We start from the raw sequence: 20,692 nt of genomic DNA on the forward strand, positions 1-20,692 counted from the left end.
ACACAACTTTCTGAAGCAGAAGATAATTTTCCAAATTTTTACTCAAAAACATATTTTGCCTAAATTAAACACTGAAGTGTCAAGACTTTATAAAATAATGAGGTTTTTTGGAAACTAGAAAGTTGTGATTCTGTGTTTCTATTCTACTGTGTGGATTGCTATATAGGCAAGTGAAAGACCAATTTCATGCATTAATAGTGGATGTTTCTGGGGGAAACTAACCTTTGACCCGGACGTCACTGTATCGCTGAAAGTGATGGTAAGCAGCTTTCCAGGGGTTCCGATAGTGACGGAGCAAAGTAATGGGAGGTCTTGGACGCACTGGGACATACCTCACACCCTCCTCATCTATTCAAAAGAAAAAGAAGACATTAAAAAGCTTACTACATAGTTGCAACAACCTTCCAGGTACAGTTCCAGTAAGTGAGCTTCAGGGATGGACTCCCAACTTAAGTTGGGAAAGCTGCACCTGACAACAGTTAGCCGAAGTGATCATTACCGATATACTCCTTAGGAGGAGACTTGCGCTTCTCAGCCTTCACCAAAAGACTTTTAGCAGTGGACTTCTCATCATCAGTGCTATTTGTCTCCATCATATCCCCTTCTTCTGTTGAAATCACGTGCTGCTGCTTTCGAGGCTTTTTCCTTGGGGAGGCACCAGGTGGTAGGTCACTTGTAGGCATGGACAGGTTGTTAGCCAGCAGTGCAAGGGATGGAGACATGGTGTTAGCAGCCAGTGGAGGAACTGCTGTCGTAGGAGAAAGAGCACACGTGTGAGAACCCCGGCACAATGGAAAGCTTCACTTGATGCCCAGCAATGAGAATGATTAAGACAGAACAGAGATAACATGTGTTGACTTTTCTTTGTGCTGGGCACTGTGCTAAGCACTCTAATTGCAGCAGAGGCTGCCAACTGCTTCCTAAAACCTCACACCTTCACCTTTGTTAGTACAAGGACCCTCACATTTAGATGGGCACACTGCCACTCATCTGAAACACTCTATTTACTAGTCTCCCTGACAGTTAGGTGTGACCATATGCAATGAAAATAGAAGTGTTTTGTAGCACTTCCAGGAAGCTTCCTTAAAAGAAAGAAGGTATAATCTTCTCTTCCTCGTCTTTGTTCTGTGACTCTGGAACTCAGATGTGATAGCTGGCGTTCTAGCAGCTATCTTGAATCAAGAGAATGAGGGTTATGTAACAATATAGATTGACCTACAGGGTACTGTGCTAAGTGAAATTAAATCAGACTGAGAAAGACAAGTACCGTATGATCTCACTTATATATGGAATTTAAAGAACAAAATAAATGAACAAAAAAACCAGAAACAGACTCATAGATACAGAGAACAAACTGATGTTTACTAGATGGGAGAGGGGGGTTGGGAAATGGGGGAGAAAGGCAAAGGTTAAGAAGTGCAAATTGGTAGTTAAAAAATAGTCATGGAAATGTAAAGTATAGTATGGGGAATATACTCAATAATGTTGTAAAAACAACGTATTACTGTCAGATGGGTAGTAGACTTATTAGGGAATCACTTCACAAATTACATAAATGTCTAACCATAACGCTGTACACCTGAAACTAATAGAACATTGAATGTCAACTATAATTTAAAAAATAGTCATGGGGATGTATTGTACAGGGAATATGGTCAATAATATGGTAATAACTATGTACAGTGTCAGATGAGTACTAGACTGACTGGATTATCACTTTGTGAGGTACATAAATTTCTAATTACTATATTGTTTTGTACACCTGAAACAAAAGAAAAGAGCATGATGGTTAAATGGCAGGAGTGGTAGAAGCGTGGATCCCTAATGATTTTATGGAGTCCACATTACCATCTCTGGACTGTCTGCCTCAGGATTTGCTCCAAGGGAGACAAAAATCTTATGTTCAAGTCACTATTTTTCAAGCCTTTTTGCATTAATTCCTAGCAGATAACCTATTAAATCACATAATCTTAAAAATAATATAAATAAGTAGGCACTGTTTTATTATCCCCAATTTAAAGACAAGAAAATGGTACAAACGACACAAGTAAAGTGGCAGAGCTGGGAGCTGACAGAGGCAGCAGAGCTCGCCCTCTGACTACCGCAGTGCACAGGCTTCAGATAAATGGCACTCACAGTATGAAGTAAACATTTGTTTGGGCTTGTATGGATCATACATCCGGGGAATTAAAAATCATGATGAAAGTTCACCTCAACTCTTATTTTCACTCTGTCACTTCCTAGTGCCATCCTTTTCCTCCATCCTACCTCGGCCACCCACACCCAGTAGGCATACCCTAAACATTGTCATCACATCGCAATTTCTAGCATCTGAGTGTCCAGCCAAAACCAACTCATCTTTCCAGGCCACTTTTCTTAGTAACAAGTCTCCAACAATCCGTAGGCCCCACTAGGAACAATTATTCATTAATCCTTCCTTTTCTTTGCTGTCCCTTATTCCTGTAAAGTCCTCTATCACTGGGTTTTGATTCTACCAGCAATTGTATTAGTTTTATTCATCCATTGTCCTTCCTCTTGCTTCACTGTATTCACTAAGCAAAAGCACAACAGGTGAAAGCCAAGTCTCTAACCAGCCTGCACCCATGTAGCTGAATGCTGCCAGAGAAAGGTGAACAGCAAAGCTGACTGGTCTCATGAACACGCTCACCAACCAACTGCAAGTAGGCCCCTACCTGCTGTGGGACAATCCTACCATGTGGGCCAAGTCCACTCTCCACGTGATCATTTCACACTTTCTCCTCACACCTCACACCTATAGCACGTCCTATACTATCCTTACTCTCAGCTGATGACCTTGCTTTCAACTTTACTGAAAAAACAAACAAACAAACAAAAACAAACCCAGGAACAACCAGAAGAAAATGTCCACAAATTTATACTACCACATCTAACTAGTTTCTTGCATGCTGACCACGCAGTGCCTTTCTTTGTGCTTTTAGCAAAAACAGATCCTTTCACGTACACAATAGATCCCACCTATTGTCACCTCCTGAAATAGTGTCCTAGGAATTCTCATCTCTTTCTCCTGCATCATCAGTTCTTTCCTCTCTACTGGATTGTTCCCATTAACATACGACACCGTCATTTGTCCCATCTTAAAAATAACTTCCTCTTGACATCATTTCCTTTCAGATATTGCCCTTCCTTTTCCTATCCCTTTATAACAAATTCCTCCAGTGTTGTTTATACTCATTGTCTCCAATACTTCTCTCCAAGTTTCTCTTGAACCAACTCCCAGTCATTCCATGTTTTCCTGAAAATAAGACCTAGCCGGACAATCAGCTCTAATGTTTGGAGCAAAAATTAAGACCCAGTCTTATTTTACTGTAATATAAAACTAGGTCTTATATAAGACCAGGTATAATGTAATATAATATAATATAATGCTGGGTATAATATAATAGAATAACATAATACTGGGTCTTGTATTAATTTTTGCTCCAAAAGACACATTAGAGCTGATTGTCCAGCTAGGTCTCATTTTCGGGGAAACACGGTACTCTGACTGATATCATAAAATGAAAACTGCTCTTCTCAACATCTCCATGACCTCCACGCTGCTAAACCCAATGGTCACTGTGAGCTCAGCCCTTATCTTAACTGATCTCTCAGCAGCATTTGACCCGGCTGATTACTCCCTTTCCCCTGAAATATATTTGTCCTGGCTTTCCAGGACACCACATACTATGAGTTTTATTTCTACTGCTCTGACCCCTCCAGTCTCCTTTGCTTGCTTCTGCCTCCTCTCCCTCCTCACAAAGTGCAGTACCCTAGAGGAGCTCCGTCCACAACTGGTTCTGTTTTTCATCGGCACACATTCCTTAAGTGATCCATGGCTTTAAACATAATTTATGTATATAAAATTACAACTCCCAAATTTATGCCTGCGACTTCACTTTCTATTCCAAAAGCCAGGCTCATAGATCCAAACGCCTAAATTTTTGACGTCTCCATTTGGAGTTCTACCAGATACGTCAAACTTACCACATCAAAAACTAACTCCTAATTTTCCCTACAAAATGTGGTCCTTCTGCAATCTTCCCTATCTCAGCTGATGGTAACTCCATGCTTCCAGTTACTAAGACCAAAAATGTGTAGTTGACCCTGATGATATTCTCTCACACTCAACATCCAATCTTAAATGAAATCCTCTCAGTTCTACTTTAAAAACATTCCTAGACTCCAACCACTTCATACCACTTCTGTGGCTACTAGCCTGGCTGAAGCCTTCAATGTTGCCTGCAAAGAAAGCAGCAGCCTCTTCCTAATTCCATCCTTGCTCCCAGTCTTTCTTCTACACAGCAGCCAGAGAGGTCTGTTCAAAAGGGACATGAGCTCCAGCCCCCTCTGCTCAAAACTCCCTAATAGCTCCCGCCCTCCGAAAGCCCAAGTGCCCCCAGTGGCCCATGGGCTCTCAAGTCATGCTTGATCCTGTTTCTGACCCTGTCATCTAGCGCTACCTCACGCACTCAGCACCTCCTGCCTCTGCCCCCTGCTATTCTATGAGCACACAGGGCACACTGCTGTCTTAAGTGTCACACTTAGTGCTTCTCTTCTGGTCCGCAACGCTCTTTCCCCACATAGCCTCACACTCAGCATTTCATCTCTTTAATGTCTCTCCTCAAAGATTACTCCCTCAGTAGGCCTTCAAGTCTTTTGGAAATCGCAGTTCCAGTCCTACCCTTCCCTTCTGTTTTGTCCCTGCTTTCCTGACTGTGTGCCGCCTATGTTAGGGTGTGAGCTCCAAGAGGATGGAGGAGCGCCTGTGTACAAGGTTGTGTCAGCAGAACTCGTGCAGCGCCCAGTTTCAGGCGGGGTTACCGTCAGCGGGGTAACCATCAGTGTGCTAGAACCGAGAGGCAAGAGGAACAACCCAAAATGAGAGACAAGACGAACAGCAAACTTAAGAACATTTCATTTCCCCTTCTGGGTTATTCATGGTATCTTTCAATGGAAGTGCTGAGGCACAGCATGGGTACCATAGAAGGATATTTCATGGCATAACAAATGAAAACACACAAGCAAAAAAACAGCAGGCTTAGAAAGTGTAGATACCGCATGACCACACCTTTCACTGAACAAAGGCAGGGGACACAAAGACCTTCTCTCTCAAATGCTCAAAAGGGTAACACTGGGTTACTGGCAAACGAATGACTTGCTTCCACTTTGGTTTTGTCTGTACTTTATAAATTTCTCACACTGAATGCTACTTTTGTAGTTATGAAAAACTAGATCCACATAAAAAAAAAACAAAAACCTCCCAAGTGACCTGCCTTTCACAAACTTGAAGTTTACAGTCGAGAAGAAAAGGGAAAAAGGGTAATGAATAGTTTTAAGATTTTACTAATCACATGTAAGTTTACCGAGAGAATATTTTCAACAACATAAATCTTACTTTACTGCATAACAAGGCAACAAAATTGGCAGGGAATAAATCGTAAATAATCAGAACTTAGGTATGATCATATCTTGACTTCTTTTACATGGAGATATTTTCTTAATGAATACAAAGAAGTTATATTTAAGGATATCCTTGGGGAAATACTAATCTTTTTCATGATTTTGGTAAGAAATAAAAATTATAAAAGGGCAGCAAACTGGTTTTAGTTTTCAAAAGGAGCTTCCATTTATTAAAAACTAATTGAAAACGGGCCTGGAGGAGTCAGGCTTCCTGGCTGAGGGTAACACAAGAGCTTGGACTCAGGAGAATCAAGAAAAGGGGAAGCGCAATCATCAATAAAGAGCATTCGGTGAATGAACTTACCAGAAACTGGCCTCATGATATCCATTGGTTCCACTTCTTCTTTAACTTTTATCTCAGGTACAGGAGGGCCCAAAACAGAGGAGAGACTGCTACCCACAGCTGATGATGGCGGGGGGGCAGCTGCAATGGTAGTGATGGGTGGAGTAATGGGAACTGCTCCAGGAATGGTTGAGAGGGTGACCGCTGGTTGTGATGGGGGACTAGCTGCTGCAATCATGGTTGGAATGGTTGGTGGAGGCTGCTGAGTGGTTGGAGGGACTGCAATGGTGGGCTGATCATTATTTTGATTGGACACGGTCTCCATGGACACAGTGACTGGAGTGGCCATTGATACGTGGATTTCTGACTTAGGTTTGGCACTAAAACACAAAAGCAAAGATAACGTGGCAAACAACAGAAAAATGCCTTAATTTGTAACATTTCAGAGGATGCATATTTGTCCAAATCTTTTTGTAAAACACAGCAAAACTAAAACAATATGCCGTGATTCTAAAAGTTGAAGTTGAAAAAGTAAAAGGAAATTCAAATTTTAAAAGGATCCCCTCCTTGCCCCATACTCATGTTTCTATAAGCAGCAATAAAATTAACTTAGAAAACCAAGAACATTTTAAAGAAATCAAAGCCACATCATCAAAAGACAACCACATTTCATTACATTAGTGTATTTTCCTCCCAGAATTCTTTAACGCATGTGCTATCTTAGGTTTTTTGATATTACAATTGTACTCAGACTTCATACGCAGTTTCTTCAGATATATATACATATATATATATATATATATATATATATATATATGGTATTTTTTATGAAAGGAAACTCATGCACATGGCAAAGATACAAAAGAATACAAACTGAGTGCTCGCTTCCGCAGCACATATACTAAAAAAAGAATACAAACTGAAAAATAACTTCCTTCCACTTTACACACTCAGCCCTCTACCCAGAGGCACCACTCAAATTTCCAGTATATTTTACCAGAGAAACTCTAGGCATCTAAAGTAGTCACAGATACAGTGTTCAAAAATGTATATCCTATTTTTTTCAGTTTTATAAGAACAAGTCATTCATGTCATTACAAATTCTTAAGCATTATTTAAAAATAAAGTTTCATTTAATAGCTATAAAGGTTTACCTATTTATATTACTACTGCTGAAAATTCAGGATATCGAAAGGAACAAAACAAAACAATACTGCTCAAGGTGAAGGCCCAAAACAACTTCCATAGGTGAAAAAACTCAACACTAACCTAAACCTCATACCACATACAAAAATGAAAGCAACACGAATCATAAAGCTAAATGTAAAATGTAAAACTATAAGACTTTTATAAGAAAATATAGAAGAAAACCTAGTTGTAGGTGAAATACCAAAAGCATAATCCATAAAGGAAAAAACTGATAAACTGAGTTTCATCAAAATTAAAAACTTTTGCTTTGCTAAAGACCATTTCAAGAGGTTGAAAAGACAAGGCACAGATTGAAAGAAAATATTTGTCAGACGTATCTGTCAGAACAGAATGTACCTGGAGGACATTATGCTAAGTGAAATAAGCCAATGAAAAAAAGACAAATACTGTGCAATTCTACTTATATGAGGAACCAAGAATAGTCAAATTCATTGAAAAAGAGGAGGTTCCCAGGGGCTGGAGGGAGGAAAAATGGGGAGTCCTTGAATAACGGTTACGGAGTTGCAGTTTTTCAAGATGAAAAAGATCTTTGGCTCCAAAACAGTGTGAATACGCTTAACGTTACAATGTACCCTTAAAAATGGTTAAGATGGTGAAAAAAAAAACAAACAGCAATGACAAAAGAAAAAGCCACCAAAATTCCTGAAAAAGGAATTATATTCAAAATATATATATTATCACATACCTATCAGAATGGTGAAAGTAAAATTTAAAAAGCCCAGTAACACCAAGTGCCTGAAAGGAGCAACTAGAGCTACAAAAAAATGGTTAGCAGTAACGAATGAGTTTATTTAGCCAGTCTGTAGGGTGAAAGGGTCTCAAATGGTGGATGTGGGAATTTAAAGTGGTATAGCTACTCTGGAGAACAAGTTGAAAGTATTTCATAAAATGGAAAATATATGTACCAAGCAACTCACCAATTGCATTCTTGAAATTGACCCTAGAGAGATGAAAATGTGTGTCTATCAAGAAAGGTGTACATGGAATGTTTGTAATAGCAGCTTTATTTGTAATAGCCCCAAACTAGAAACCCCAACGGACTTCAGTAAGCAAATAGATAAAGAAATTCTGGCACATCCATATAGTGCAGCACTACCCAATCAAAATGAACACACTAGTGATACACGCTACAATGAGGATGGGTCTCCAAAGTACTACGTTGAGTGATAAGCTAGTATCATTATGTTATTGTATGCAAAATATTATATATGCAATGCATGTAGTATATATGTAATAGTTAGGAGATTTCACTTACATAAAACTCTCAAAATGACACAATTATAGTGGTGGAGAAGAGCTAAGTGGCAAGTCCCTCGGTTTGGGAAGAGAGTGCACATGAGAGAATGTCTCTGTGGTTAATAAATAGTTCCATACTCTGATTATGACACTGGTTTTACAAATCTCTTCAAATTAGTATACACCAAAGGAAAAAGTGCATGTAAAAACTGGTGACATTCTAATAAGCCTGTAATTAAGTCAAGAGTATTGTAGCAATGCTAAGTTTTTCATTCTGAAAATGGACTAGGGTTATATAAGATGTAACCACTGGGGGAAGCTGGGTAAAGGGTACATGGGAACTTTCTGTACTACTTTTGCAACTTTTTGTAAGTCTTAAACTATTTCAAAATATATATTTTAAAAATAAGGGTGGGGTAGAGGTAAAGCTTATTCTGGAATTAAAGTGAATTAAAAGACAAAATAACCAGTCACCAGCAAAAAAATAGAAGTAAGAATCTCTGAAAACTCTCTTTCATAAAAGCAACAAAAATCTGGCAAAAAAGGGCCGGAAACAACTTTTTCAGAACTCTGGAAATCAAACAAAGGTTGCCAACAATATAGTAAAATTATTTAAGAAAATTGACTGAACCTCGGTAAGAACAGTCAACTTCATGTGTGTTTTAACCTGCCCCATTCCCAACTTCATGGTAGGCTTGCAAACCAACAGTCCACACTCAACAGTGAAAAACAGCAGCCTGGCAGCTACCAGTGTTAGAGCCACTTCAAACCTTCCTTTTACCAGAAAACGATCATCATATGATTATGTCTAGTTGTTCCTATTTGCAAGAATGTCTTATTTGACCTGACATGGACTTTGTCCAGTGCAAACACCCTTTTCCCAAGAGGTGTTTGTTAGAAAAATATTAGAGGCAATTGCTTAGCTTCCCAGCTGACTGAGAGGATGGTAACAATTGGAGCAAACAATAAGCTACCCAAAAAACTTGAAAGGAAAAGCTGGAGAATGAAATACCCACAGGGGCTTTGAAAAGCACCAACATATTTCTGGCCATCTAGGAAGCAATAAAAACGTAGGACTGCAGGCACCCCCAAGGGCTTTGTGGTCCTGCACAAGCAGGAAAAGGCGGGGGAGGCAGAACTGTAAAGCCAGAACTGTAAAGCCGCCTGCCCGAATGTTGATGGGGTATGGCAGGACACACACAGAGCCCCTTTGCAAACACAGGGAGACTTATTGGTTTATAGTCGTTCCATCATCAGCCGACTATAAAGTTATCCAAGTAGAGAAATTCAGTGGTCACACAAGACAAAGATATAGATTTTTAAAGAATTAATTTAGAAAAGTAAACAAATAACCATAACTACAAGCAGCAATAAGAAATCCCAGGGACGGGTGGAAATCTGATTTTCAGAGCTGGTACATGATATAGCCTAAAATGTCCAGTTTTCAACAAATGATTCTGAGGTATGTAAAGAAACAAGAAAGCATTGGTCAAACACAGGAAAAGAAGCAATTAATTGAACCTCATCGAGGAAGCACAGATGTCAGACTTATGAGACAAAGAATTTAAGTTAGCTGTTTTAAATATCTTCAAAGAACTAAAGGAGAGATCTAAAGAACATCATGAAAATGATGTCTCAGCAAATTGAGAGTATCAACAAAGAGAGAAATTATAAAAAAAGATCAAATAGAAATTCTTAAGTTGAAAAGTATAAAAGCTAAAAAGAAAAAGTCACTAGAGGGACTCAAAAGCATATTTTCAACAGGCATAAGAAAAAAATCAACAAATATGAAGATGGGTCAATTGAGAATATCCAGTCTGAGAAACTGAAAAAGAAAGAAAAGAGGGAAAATAAACAGAGCCTCAGAGATCTCTGGGACAGCAATAGGAATACCAACATATGCATAAATGGGAGTCCCAGAAGGCAAGGAGAAAAAGGGGCAGAAAGAATATCTGAAGAAATAATGGCCCCAAGCCCCCCAAATTTGATAAAAATCATTAATCTATACATCCAAAAGTTCAAGGAACTCTAAATAGGAGAAATTAAAAGAACCCACACCTAGACACATCATAATTAAATTGTCAAAATGCATAATAAACTATTTAAAAGTGAAATTCTGTAACTTAATTGCACCAAGAAAGGTAATGCATGGCAAAATGTTAAAACAATTAAATCTAGTTGAATAATATTATTTTCTCTATTTTCCTCCACATTTATAGATTTTCATATTAAGGACTTAAAAATAGAATGCTGTTAAGATAAAGTTGAAGATGTCACCTAGAAAGAAAAAGTGTGTTCCAATTTAAAATTCTCCTAGCCATTATACCATGTTTCCCCGAAAATAAGACTGGGTCTTATATTAAATTTTGCTCCAAAAGACGCATTAGGGCTTATGTTCAGGGGATGTCATCCTGAAAAATCATGCTAAGGCTTATTTTCCGGTTAGGTCTTATTTTCGGGGAAACACGGTATCATTTAAGAGTGTGGGTAGGACTTACATTTATGAAAAGATGGCAGAGATGTACTTTTTCCTATTCTTCCTGCTAAGCATCATGAATGTTAATCATGACTATTATATATAAAACAAACAAGCAAGCTGCGGAAAGGTGAGGAGTAGACAGACTTGGCTAGGGATCTCAGGACCCGAGGAATGACACAACAGCGAGTTCCTTGGGTTTCCTTTTTGCCTCCTCCCACACTGTGTGCTAGACAGCATGCAACCCAGAAATATCAAAGGGCACTAACAAAAAAAAGTCCCAAGAAAAGTCTGTTCTCTGCAGCCAAAGAGCAGCTTAGCAATGAAAAGCTTTTAGACAATAACTGCTCTACTCCAGTGAAACACCACATTACAATTGTGACCTTGCCCCACGTCCTCCAGCAGAGGCTATGGAGAACGTACATTTACACACTTGACGGGCTGTAATGTGGTGCCCCAATCCTCTCTTTCCTACCCCCACTACTGAAGTGCTGTTAAGAGAGACCAAGCAGGGAACGATGACTTCAGCTCCCACATGGCAGTAACGAGACAATGCTTTCCCTTTCCCCACTGGGTAGTGTGAGAGGGGGACTGCTAAAACAAAAACTATATAAATAAAATTCCAGTCTCATAATACCTAAAATGTCCAGGTCCAAATAGAAAACCACTCATCTAAAGAAGATTCAGAAAAACCACAACTTGAAGAGATGAGTGTTGTTTAGGAATTAGCTGATGTCATTCAAACAAATAAAAAAACAAAAATCTCAGCAAAGAAATCAAAGTTAGAACCAAATGGAAATTACAGAACTGGAAAACATAATGGAACAAATAAACTCAGTGGATATTACCAGCAGTAGAGATGAGAGAGGATAGAATTAGTGGGCTTCAGGACAGATCAGTATAATTTACCTAATCTCAGTAACAGAAACATAGACTGAAGAGTGAGGGTAGAATAAACACATTTTTCTGATATACAAAGTGTCAAAAATTGGCATCTTATGTACTCTTTCTCTACTACAAAAGAGGAGCTGTAAGAAATCAAGAGTAAACCAAGAAAAAGGAAGTGTGTGGGCTCCAGGTGTTGAGCTAAAGGGAAGTCAGAGCTTTACGGAAAAAGGACGCACCAAGAATAAACAGCTGGGCATCAAGTCCAAGAGCAACCAATGCAGACTGGAGTAGGAGGAAACAAGGCTTCAAAGAAGGATGTGATCTAGGAAAAATGGAACCGACAGAGATCTGCTAGATCGGCCTGTACTTAGAGGGCTACAGATTTGGTGGAGTTTGAGAAAGAATTAGTGATTGGCAGAAAAAAACAAAGAAAACATTAGCAGTAGCCTTGTAGTACTATGTAACTTCAATTAAAAAAATTCAATTAAAAATTCAATTAAAAAATTTATTTTAACAGCTTCTGGACTTACTTTTAATATCTACTGTTTTCTAATTTAAAATACTTTAATTTTCCTGAATTTTTTGTTTGTTTTGAATTAGTAATATATTCACACTTTAAAAGTCTCCGCCGTTCCTGAACCGATCCACAACCATTTCCACACAATACCACTCTATTTCTAATTTTCATTGACCTTGTCTACAAATACACAACACACCAATACTGTGTGTACTACCTAACCATACATTAGTTAATGATAGAATATTGACATGCCATTAATTTTAAATCACATATTGATTTCAGAGAGGTTGACATGTATATGCTGATCTTACCTGTATCATACTATGTTTTGCATGGTTTTTATTAGAATCTTTTAAAAATTTTCTTCACTTTTTTCTTTTCTGGCCTCCGTGTCCACATATTTTTGTTTTAATTTTGGCTTAATTCTGTGATGGTTTCTTCTAGATCTTTATTGAGTTCTGTGAGCTCATGTGTCATTTCATTTTATTATTTACTCTTGGTAGTCTCTATATTTCATCTTTCTGTGTTTTCCATCGAGGTTGTAGTTATTTCATTAAGTAATTTAAATTCATAGTCAAATATTCTGTTACAGATTTCATCTGTCCCATGTAAATATTTTGCTGGTGAGTGTTCTTAGTGAACAAATTATTATATTTTGTTGCTCTTTTCTTAATTTTTAATTTGTTACCTTCATATTGATCCTCTTTTTACTCATTGGTGAATGAGTTGGGCAATTCCTGAAAACAGCTACTTACATGAAATTCCTCATACGCGGGCGTGGGGTGTGAGGAGACTGCTCTTCCAGCTTGTCGCTTCCTTCCCGTACTTTCCTTCCCGTACCACAAAAACAGACTGCCTACTGCGAATAAGGTCAACCTGGGTGTCGGGTGGGAGCCTATGTCCAGTTTCTCTGAACCATACTAACGCCAGGAAAGATTCTAAAGATAGCCCCTCTTTACCCAGATTTCTACACGTTATTGTGCACAAGGGACACACTTTTGGGCTTCACAGTGTGTTCTTCACCTTCAGGAACTACATATTTTTTTCCAGCACTTTGAAAGTTAACTCCATGTGCTACTTAAAAAAAAGTATTTAAAAAACCAAAAAATAATATATTACATTTGTAAAAGTTAATATCTAGTGTTGGCAAAAATGTGGAGAAAATGGGAACACATGTTTCATGAGGATGTAAACAGGTATAGTAATTGGAAACCAGAATTTAAGGGCACATTTACTATAATCCAGCAATGCCACTTCCAGAAAGAGAGCCCAGAGAAGTGACTGCCAAAGGCCTCAGTGATAAAGAGATCACTGTAGTACTGATTACGACAGCGACAATGGAAATTCCAAGTGTTCATTAACTGAGGACTAATTATGGCACCAATACATCTGGGAAAATCACATAGCACAGGAATAGTCTCTTGTTCTGGTTTTCCATTTCCTGACCTCTGAAGATGACATGTCCTAAGGCATGGTCCTTGTACCACGTTCTACTCACTCTCATTGTCACTGGGATCTCTTCCACTCTCATGGTCTTAAAGAAGGTCTACCTGTTTGCAATTCACAAACCTTAATCACCAATGTGGACCTCTATTTTTAATTCTAGAACTGTACACACTTCAGACTTTTATATCCAACCATGCAAATAACATCTCTACTAGGATGTGTCTAACCACTTAGCTATCTCAAAAGTAAACTGTTTAAAATCAAACTTGATTTCCTCCCTGTTATCCTCATTTTAGAAGGCTAATTCCTTATCTGTAGTTGCTCGGTCAAAATCTTGTAGCTTTCCTCGACACCTCTCTTTCTCTCCACTCTATCACAAAATTCCGTCAGCTGTACCTTCAATACATGTCCAGAATCTGAACTCTTCTGAACACTTTTACTTCCTCCAAGCTGGTCCAAGCCTCTGATAGACTGAGCTGCTATTATCTCTCACTTGGGTCTACCCCCTTCCACTCTTGCCTCCTTGCAGTTTATTTTCATCTCAGTAGCCAGAGTAATCCTTTTAAAATGAGTCAAATCATGTCACTCCTAAGCTTTAGCCCTTGGGTGGCTGTCTTACCCAGAATAAATTCCAATTTTGAACAGTTCACAAGCCTTATAAAATCCGGTCCTCTAACCATGTTGTATAACTCTCCCCTTGTTCTAGGATGGTCTCCCTTGCTGTCCTTTTGAGCATTCTTAATACAAAGGCAGTCCTCACTTCACACGATGTTGATGTGTGAATTAAAAACACACACACACACACACACACACACACACTCACACACCACCCTAGATTATACAAATACACCACCAACACCATTCAAATTTCAGTTACCACAGTATATTAACTGTAACTGCATACATTGCAAACTTTGTTGCTAGCTCTTCAGTCCACAAATCATTATGTAACTAACATACTGTGCTTTATGATCAGTAACCAATCACATCACTTCTTTTGAAGTATGTCACTGACTGGTTTCTGCACATCTGTTATTTAGTTCATGCAGACAGCAAAGCATGCATTTGGACTGTCTTGTTTCCCAGTGAAAGCCCAGGTGAAATTTTACAACAATGGATGACTGAAAGAGAACTGGCCAACAAAGATGAAAATGCATTAAAAAGGGGGATAGTTCTGGAAATAAAATTGGACGTGATTAGAAGATTGAAAATGGCAATAGCAAAGAGAATTACAGGAATCGATCTAGGCTCATACGAAACCATGGTATGGAACATACTGAGAAAGTCCAATGAACATGGAAAAAAAAGGTAAAGTCGCTTCACATCACTTCTTAAACTATAATAGGAACAGACAGCCACGATGGTGAAATGAAGTATTCACTTCTTTGAAGATTGTTTAAAAAAAAAAAAAAAAGTCCTAATGATTCAGGCCAAAGTGCTGAAGGCAGCTGCCACAGTGAAAGAAAATGGCAATTATAAGGAACATGAAAAACACCTCCTGCCAATAGAGGCTAGTTTTACTGTTTTAAAAGTTAGCATGAATTTGGTTAATATGAAACTATCTGACGAAATTGCTAGCTCAGATAAAGAAGTTCTATAAAATGTGCACCCAGGTTCCAAGAATTAGTTAAGGCAGGTGGTTTTGATGAAAAGGATGAAGATGTCCCCGGAAGTGGTGCTGGCAAAAAAACCTCATGATAAAGGAGCTCTTGGAGATATTTCACAACAGTGAAAGAGAAAAACTAAGATGCCAGAAGCACAGGTGCGTCCAAGATGCCGGTGTAGGAAAACACTGACTTTGCCCCCTCCCAAGAGTACATAGAATGTATACCTGTATTTAGAGCAATACCTCCTGAGAGACAACTGAGGGCCAATTAACAGCTTATGCACAACTAACGAGAGAGACAGAGAAAGACAGAGAGACAGACATAGACAGAGAGAGACAGAGAGAGAGAGAGACACTGATTGCACAGAGAAGGCTGGGGAATAGCAAAAGCTCTCTTGGGAGCTGAGGGAACTCTCCTGGACAAGAGGCACAGTGAGTGCCTTGTTCATGTTTCCCCTGACCTTGGATAACAGGCGGTAGCTCTATCTAGGTGGTCAGGCTGAACTGCAGGGTTGCTGTATTGCAGTCCCAGGCAGCCCTTCCACAGCTAGCTCCAGCAAGAAGAGGAGCACGTCAGACTGCACGCACGGGGCTTCTCCACTCAAATCCGGATCCTGGTGTCGCTGTGCACACCCACTGGGCTGCACGTGCCTGCGGGGCCACCACAAGGAGAGAGTAGGAAGTAGCAAAGCACTGTCTGCATGCAGCACTGCTTTGTCTGGAGAAACTGCGGAGACGGGGGTGCTGCTGTATGCACACATGGGACTGTGCCCTCTGCAGAAAGTGCAGAACCACTGGGGTGCTGCTGCGAGCCCACAGGGTTGCCCCAACTGGAGCACTCGCAGAACTTGAAAAGCACCGCAATATGCACGCTCCGGGCAACCCACCGAGTCGTGGTTTGGGCAAAAACTAAAGCAACAGGGCTCCGTCCAAACAGAAGCGCAAGCAACTATGCACACATCCGGCTGCTTAACTCCAACTATGTTGTGGCCGTGGACAGCAGAACAACAGGCGTGACTGCACACATGTACATCCAGCTGCTCCACATGAAACCCACACCTCTGTCCACGTGGCATACCAGGCACTGCGAGCGCCTACTCCAGCTATATCCAGCCTGCCAAAAATATCTGCCACACTCCACACAGAGGCCACTTTTTTAAGACTGGGAGAGAGCTATTTTATCTAACAAAGACAGAAAGTCAAATAAAATGGGTAGACAAAGTATGTCCAAATGAAGGAAGAAGAAAAAACCCAGAGAAAAACTCTGATGAAATGGAGGTAAGTAATTTGTCTGATAAGGAATTCAAAGAAATGGTCATAAGCTCAACAAACTTGACAGTAGAATACAGGAACTCAGAATTTCAACAATTAGAAAATATAATAACCAATCACAGATGAAGAATACAATAACTGAAATGAAAAATACATTCTAAGGGACTGACGGCTGATTAGTTAAAAGCAAAGAACAGACGAATGTCCTGGAAGACAGAATAGTAAAAATCATACAATTTGAACAGCAAAATGAAAAAGAATTTTAAAAAATGAGGATCGTATTAAGGGACCTCTGTACAACATCAAATGCTCTAACATTCGCATTATAAGACTCTAGGAGGAGAGAGAAAAGGGCAGAAATATATTTAAAGAAAAATTTGGCTGAAAACTTCCTTGATCTGGGGAAGGAAATAGACATCTAAATTCAGGAAGCACAGACAGTTCCAAAGAACCCAAAGAGGCCCACACCAAGACATACTGCAATTAAAATGGTGAAAATCAAGGACAGAGAGATAATCTAGAAGGCAGCAAGAAGGAAACAGGTCACATACAAGAAAAATCCTCTAAGGCCATCAGCTGATAGATACCTCAGCAGAAATTTTACAGGCCAGAAGAGAGTGGCAGGAAATATCTGAAGTGCTGAAAGAAGCCTACAACCCAGAATACTATACCTGGCAGATTATGATTCAGAATTGAAGAAGAGATGAAGACCTTCCCCAGACAAGGAAAAACTAAAAGAGTTACCCATCACTAAATTGGCTTTACAATAAATATTGGAGGGTGTTCTTTGGGCAGACAAGGCCATAACCAGAAATAAGAAAATACAAGAAAGAAAGAAATGTCACTGGTAAACACAAATACATAATGAACACAGTGAATCAACCACTAAAAAAGTTAACATAAAGGTTAAAAGACAAAGTAGCAAAACTAACTATTAACTAAAATAGTAGATACACAAAACAGAAATATATAAAATATGCCATCAAAACCATAAAGCATGGAGGAGGCAGAATAATTGTATATATATGCACTCAACATAGGACCACCCAATTATATAAAGCAAAAATTAATAGACATAAAGTCAGAAATTAACAATAATACAGGATATTTGGAGAATTTTATACTCCACTTACCAGAATGACAGATCATTCAGACAGATAATTAATAGGGAAATAATGGCCTTAATGTCATATTTAGAGTAGATCAACTTAGTAAACATTTATAGAACATTTCATGCCAAAACTGCAGAAGGCACATTTTCCTCACATGCACATGAAACATTTTCCAGACCACATATTCAGTCACAAAATCAGCCTCAACAAATTCAAGATGGAAATTACATCAAGCATTATCTTCTGACCACAATGGTATGAAACTAGAAATTAACTACAGGAAGAAAACAGGAAAATAATAAACCAACCCCAAAATACATGGAGATTAAACAACATGCTACTAAAAAAACAAACAATGTATCAAAGAGGAAATCAAACAGGAATTCCAAAAACACATTGAGACAAATGAAAACACAAATTTCCAAAATTTATGTGCCATAGCAAAAGCAGTTTTAAGAAGGAAGTTTACAGCTATTCAGGCCTTTCTCAAGAAACAAGGTCAACCCCAAATAACTTCACACCTAGAAATTAGAAAATGAATTAAATAACCCTCTAAAGTAAAAGGAAAAAAATAATGATGATCAGAGCAGAACTAAGCAAAATAGACTAAAAAAAAAAAAATTAAAAAGATCAATGAAATGTACAGCTAGTTCTCTGAAAGGATAAAAAAACTGATAAACCTCTAGTGAAACTCATCTAGAAAAAGAAAGCGAGTTAAAATTTGAAAAATTTAAAATGAGAGAGATTAGAGATACAACTGACACCACAGAAATACAAAGGATTGTTAATCAATACTATGAACAATTATATGCCATCAAAATGGACAACCTAGAAAAAATGGGTAACTTTCTAGAAACATACAACCTTTAATTAAACACTAAGGCCGGAAGAAACAGAAAATCTGAACAGACCTATTACTGGCAAGGAAATTGAAGCAGTAATTAAAAATCTCCCAACAAACAAAGTCCAAGACCAGATGGCTTCAAAGGTGAATTCTGACAATTATTGAAAGAAGAATTAATACCAATGCTTCTCAAACGATTCCAAACAATTGAAGAGGAAGGAACCCTGTCACACTCATTTTACAAAGGCCAGTATTAGTACGCAGATACTCCAACCAGACAAAGACACTAAAAAAAGGAAAATCACAGATCAATATCCATGATGAACACAGACGTACAAATTCTCAACATAATACCAGCAAACTGAATCGAACAATCCATTAAGACAATAACAACATGATAAAATGGGATTTATATCAGGGATTAAGGATGGTTCAATATCCACCAAGCAATTAATGAAACATTACAGCAACAAAACCAAGGATAAAAATAGTATGATTGTCTCAACAAATACAGAAAATTCAACATCCATTTATGATAAAACTCTCAACAAGGTAGGTATGGAAGGAATTTATGTCTATATGACAAAGGCCATGTAATGACAAGCCCCTAGCTAACATCATACTCAATGGTGAAAAGCTGAAAGCTTTTCTTGTAACATCAGGAACAAGATAAGGATGATCTCTCTCACACCTATTATTAAATATAGTGTTGGAAGTCGAAGCCACGGCAATTAGACAAGAAATAAAAGAAATAAAAGACCAGGTAAGAAAACCACGATGTAGGTAAATGCTGTGTTTACCTTCTCTCACAACCACATCAAAATTACAACTAATCTACAAACCACCATTATTGAGAATTGCCTAAAATCAAGCTGAACTGAAGCCTTTCAACTAAAGATGTGAAGAAGCAGCCACCTCCAGACTGGTGGGAGGGGAATAGACATGGAATCGGCTGGTCCCACACCCACGTGTAACCATTAAAAGATCAGAAGGAATATTTCGGCTGTGGGGAGCAAAAGATCCCCAGCCAACCTCAGCCCAGGGTTCCAGTGCCAGAGAGAGAAGTCCCCATAATTTTTGGCTGTGAAAACCAGCGGAAATTGTGACTGAGTGAGACAGAGCACAGTCGCACTCCCAAGCGCTCCTCTCTAAGGGACTGCGCGCGGACTTACCCACCAATGGAATCACTTGATTTGAGCTCCAGCGCTGGGGCAGCGGCTAGATAGGCTGCACGGACAAATGATGGGGAACTGAGTAGTCTGGCTTGGGATGGAGGGGCGACTTTCTCCTGGACAGGGGAGCTGGCGGAGACCACTTTCTTTACTGAGCCCTATCCCTCCTCCACATGTGAACACAGGCAGCCAACATATCTGAGACTGTGCCTTTTGTTTGCCAGGCCCTGGCGATTCAAGACCCCACCCTGTCCAACTTTAGGGCACACCCAGGCTGTTTTCAGTGGCTTTTCTGTGCAGACCGCCTGCCCTAGCTCATGCTACAGACTTTTCTAGGGTCTCTCAAAGGTTCGCAGAATCCAGAAAAGCAGCATCTGGCTTGAGCGTTTCCTGTACCTCTGGCTGAACAGCCCTAAGTAGGCACTAGGGGCAGCCAGCCTTGGCTCACAGCTTGGCCTCTCAAGGTACTTCCAAGCACAGCACGGGTGGCAGCCATCTGCGGATTTCTTTCTGGCTCCCACTGGGTGGCCTTGGGTGGGACACAGGCTGTGACTGAACTAGACCTACAGCAAATCCCCTCCAAGGTGGCCTTGGGGCTAGCGCCCCAAGTGGCCAGCTTTAAAATGAACTGGAGCATCACCTAGCAGCCTCCAAGGACGACACACCCAAGGGGCGGATTGGGCAGGGGACTCTGTAGGATCAGCCCCTGCAAAACTCTTCCACTATAGTCACAGCCTGTCCTCATAAACAGTGAGCCCAAAGGGTCAGTCCCTCCCATTGATGTGCAATTATCAACCAAGACTCAATTATAAGAGGAGGGCACACACAACCCACACAAGGGACACATCTGGAGTGCGTGGCTCAGGTGATCAGAAAGACTGCGTCACTGAGCCCCACAGCACACCTACTATATAGGGCCACTTTGCTAAGACCGGAAGACATAGCTGCCCTACCTAATACATAGAAACAAACACAGGGAGGCAGCCAAAATTGGGAGACAAAGACACATGTCCCAAATAAAAGAACAGAATAAAACTCCAGAAAAAGAACCAAGAGAAAAAAGGAGATAAGCAATCTATCAGACGCATAGTTCCAAACACTGGTTATAAAAATGCTCAATGACCTCTGTGAGAACTTCAACAGAGAG

General features: G+C 39.5%; 1 protein-coding gene across 8 annotated transcripts in view; it reads right to left on the reverse strand.

Moving 5' to 3' along the window:
• SAP130 (Sin3A associated protein 130) overlaps positions 1-20,692 on the reverse strand; it is an 87,712-nt gene that overhangs the window by 16,088 nt on the left and 50,932 nt on the right. For all 8 annotated transcript variants that reach the window (XM_081051677.1, XM_081051681.1, XM_081051679.1 and 5 more), the window contains exons 16-18: positions 5,786-6,144; positions 500-748; positions 223-348 (exon numbers count right to left, since the gene is read on the reverse strand). In XM_081051677.1, the coding sequence (XP_080907803.1) occupies positions 223-348; positions 500-748; positions 5,786-6,144 (734 nt within the window). The remainder of the gene's footprint in view (positions 1-222; positions 349-499; positions 749-5,785; positions 6,145-20,692) is intronic.

The sequence above is a fragment of the Rhinolophus hipposideros genome (genome assembly GCF_964194185.1).
Source record: "Rhinolophus hipposideros genome assembly, chromosome: 6".
Lineage (NCBI taxonomy): Eukaryota > Metazoa > Chordata > Mammalia > Chiroptera > Rhinolophidae > Rhinolophus > Rhinolophus hipposideros.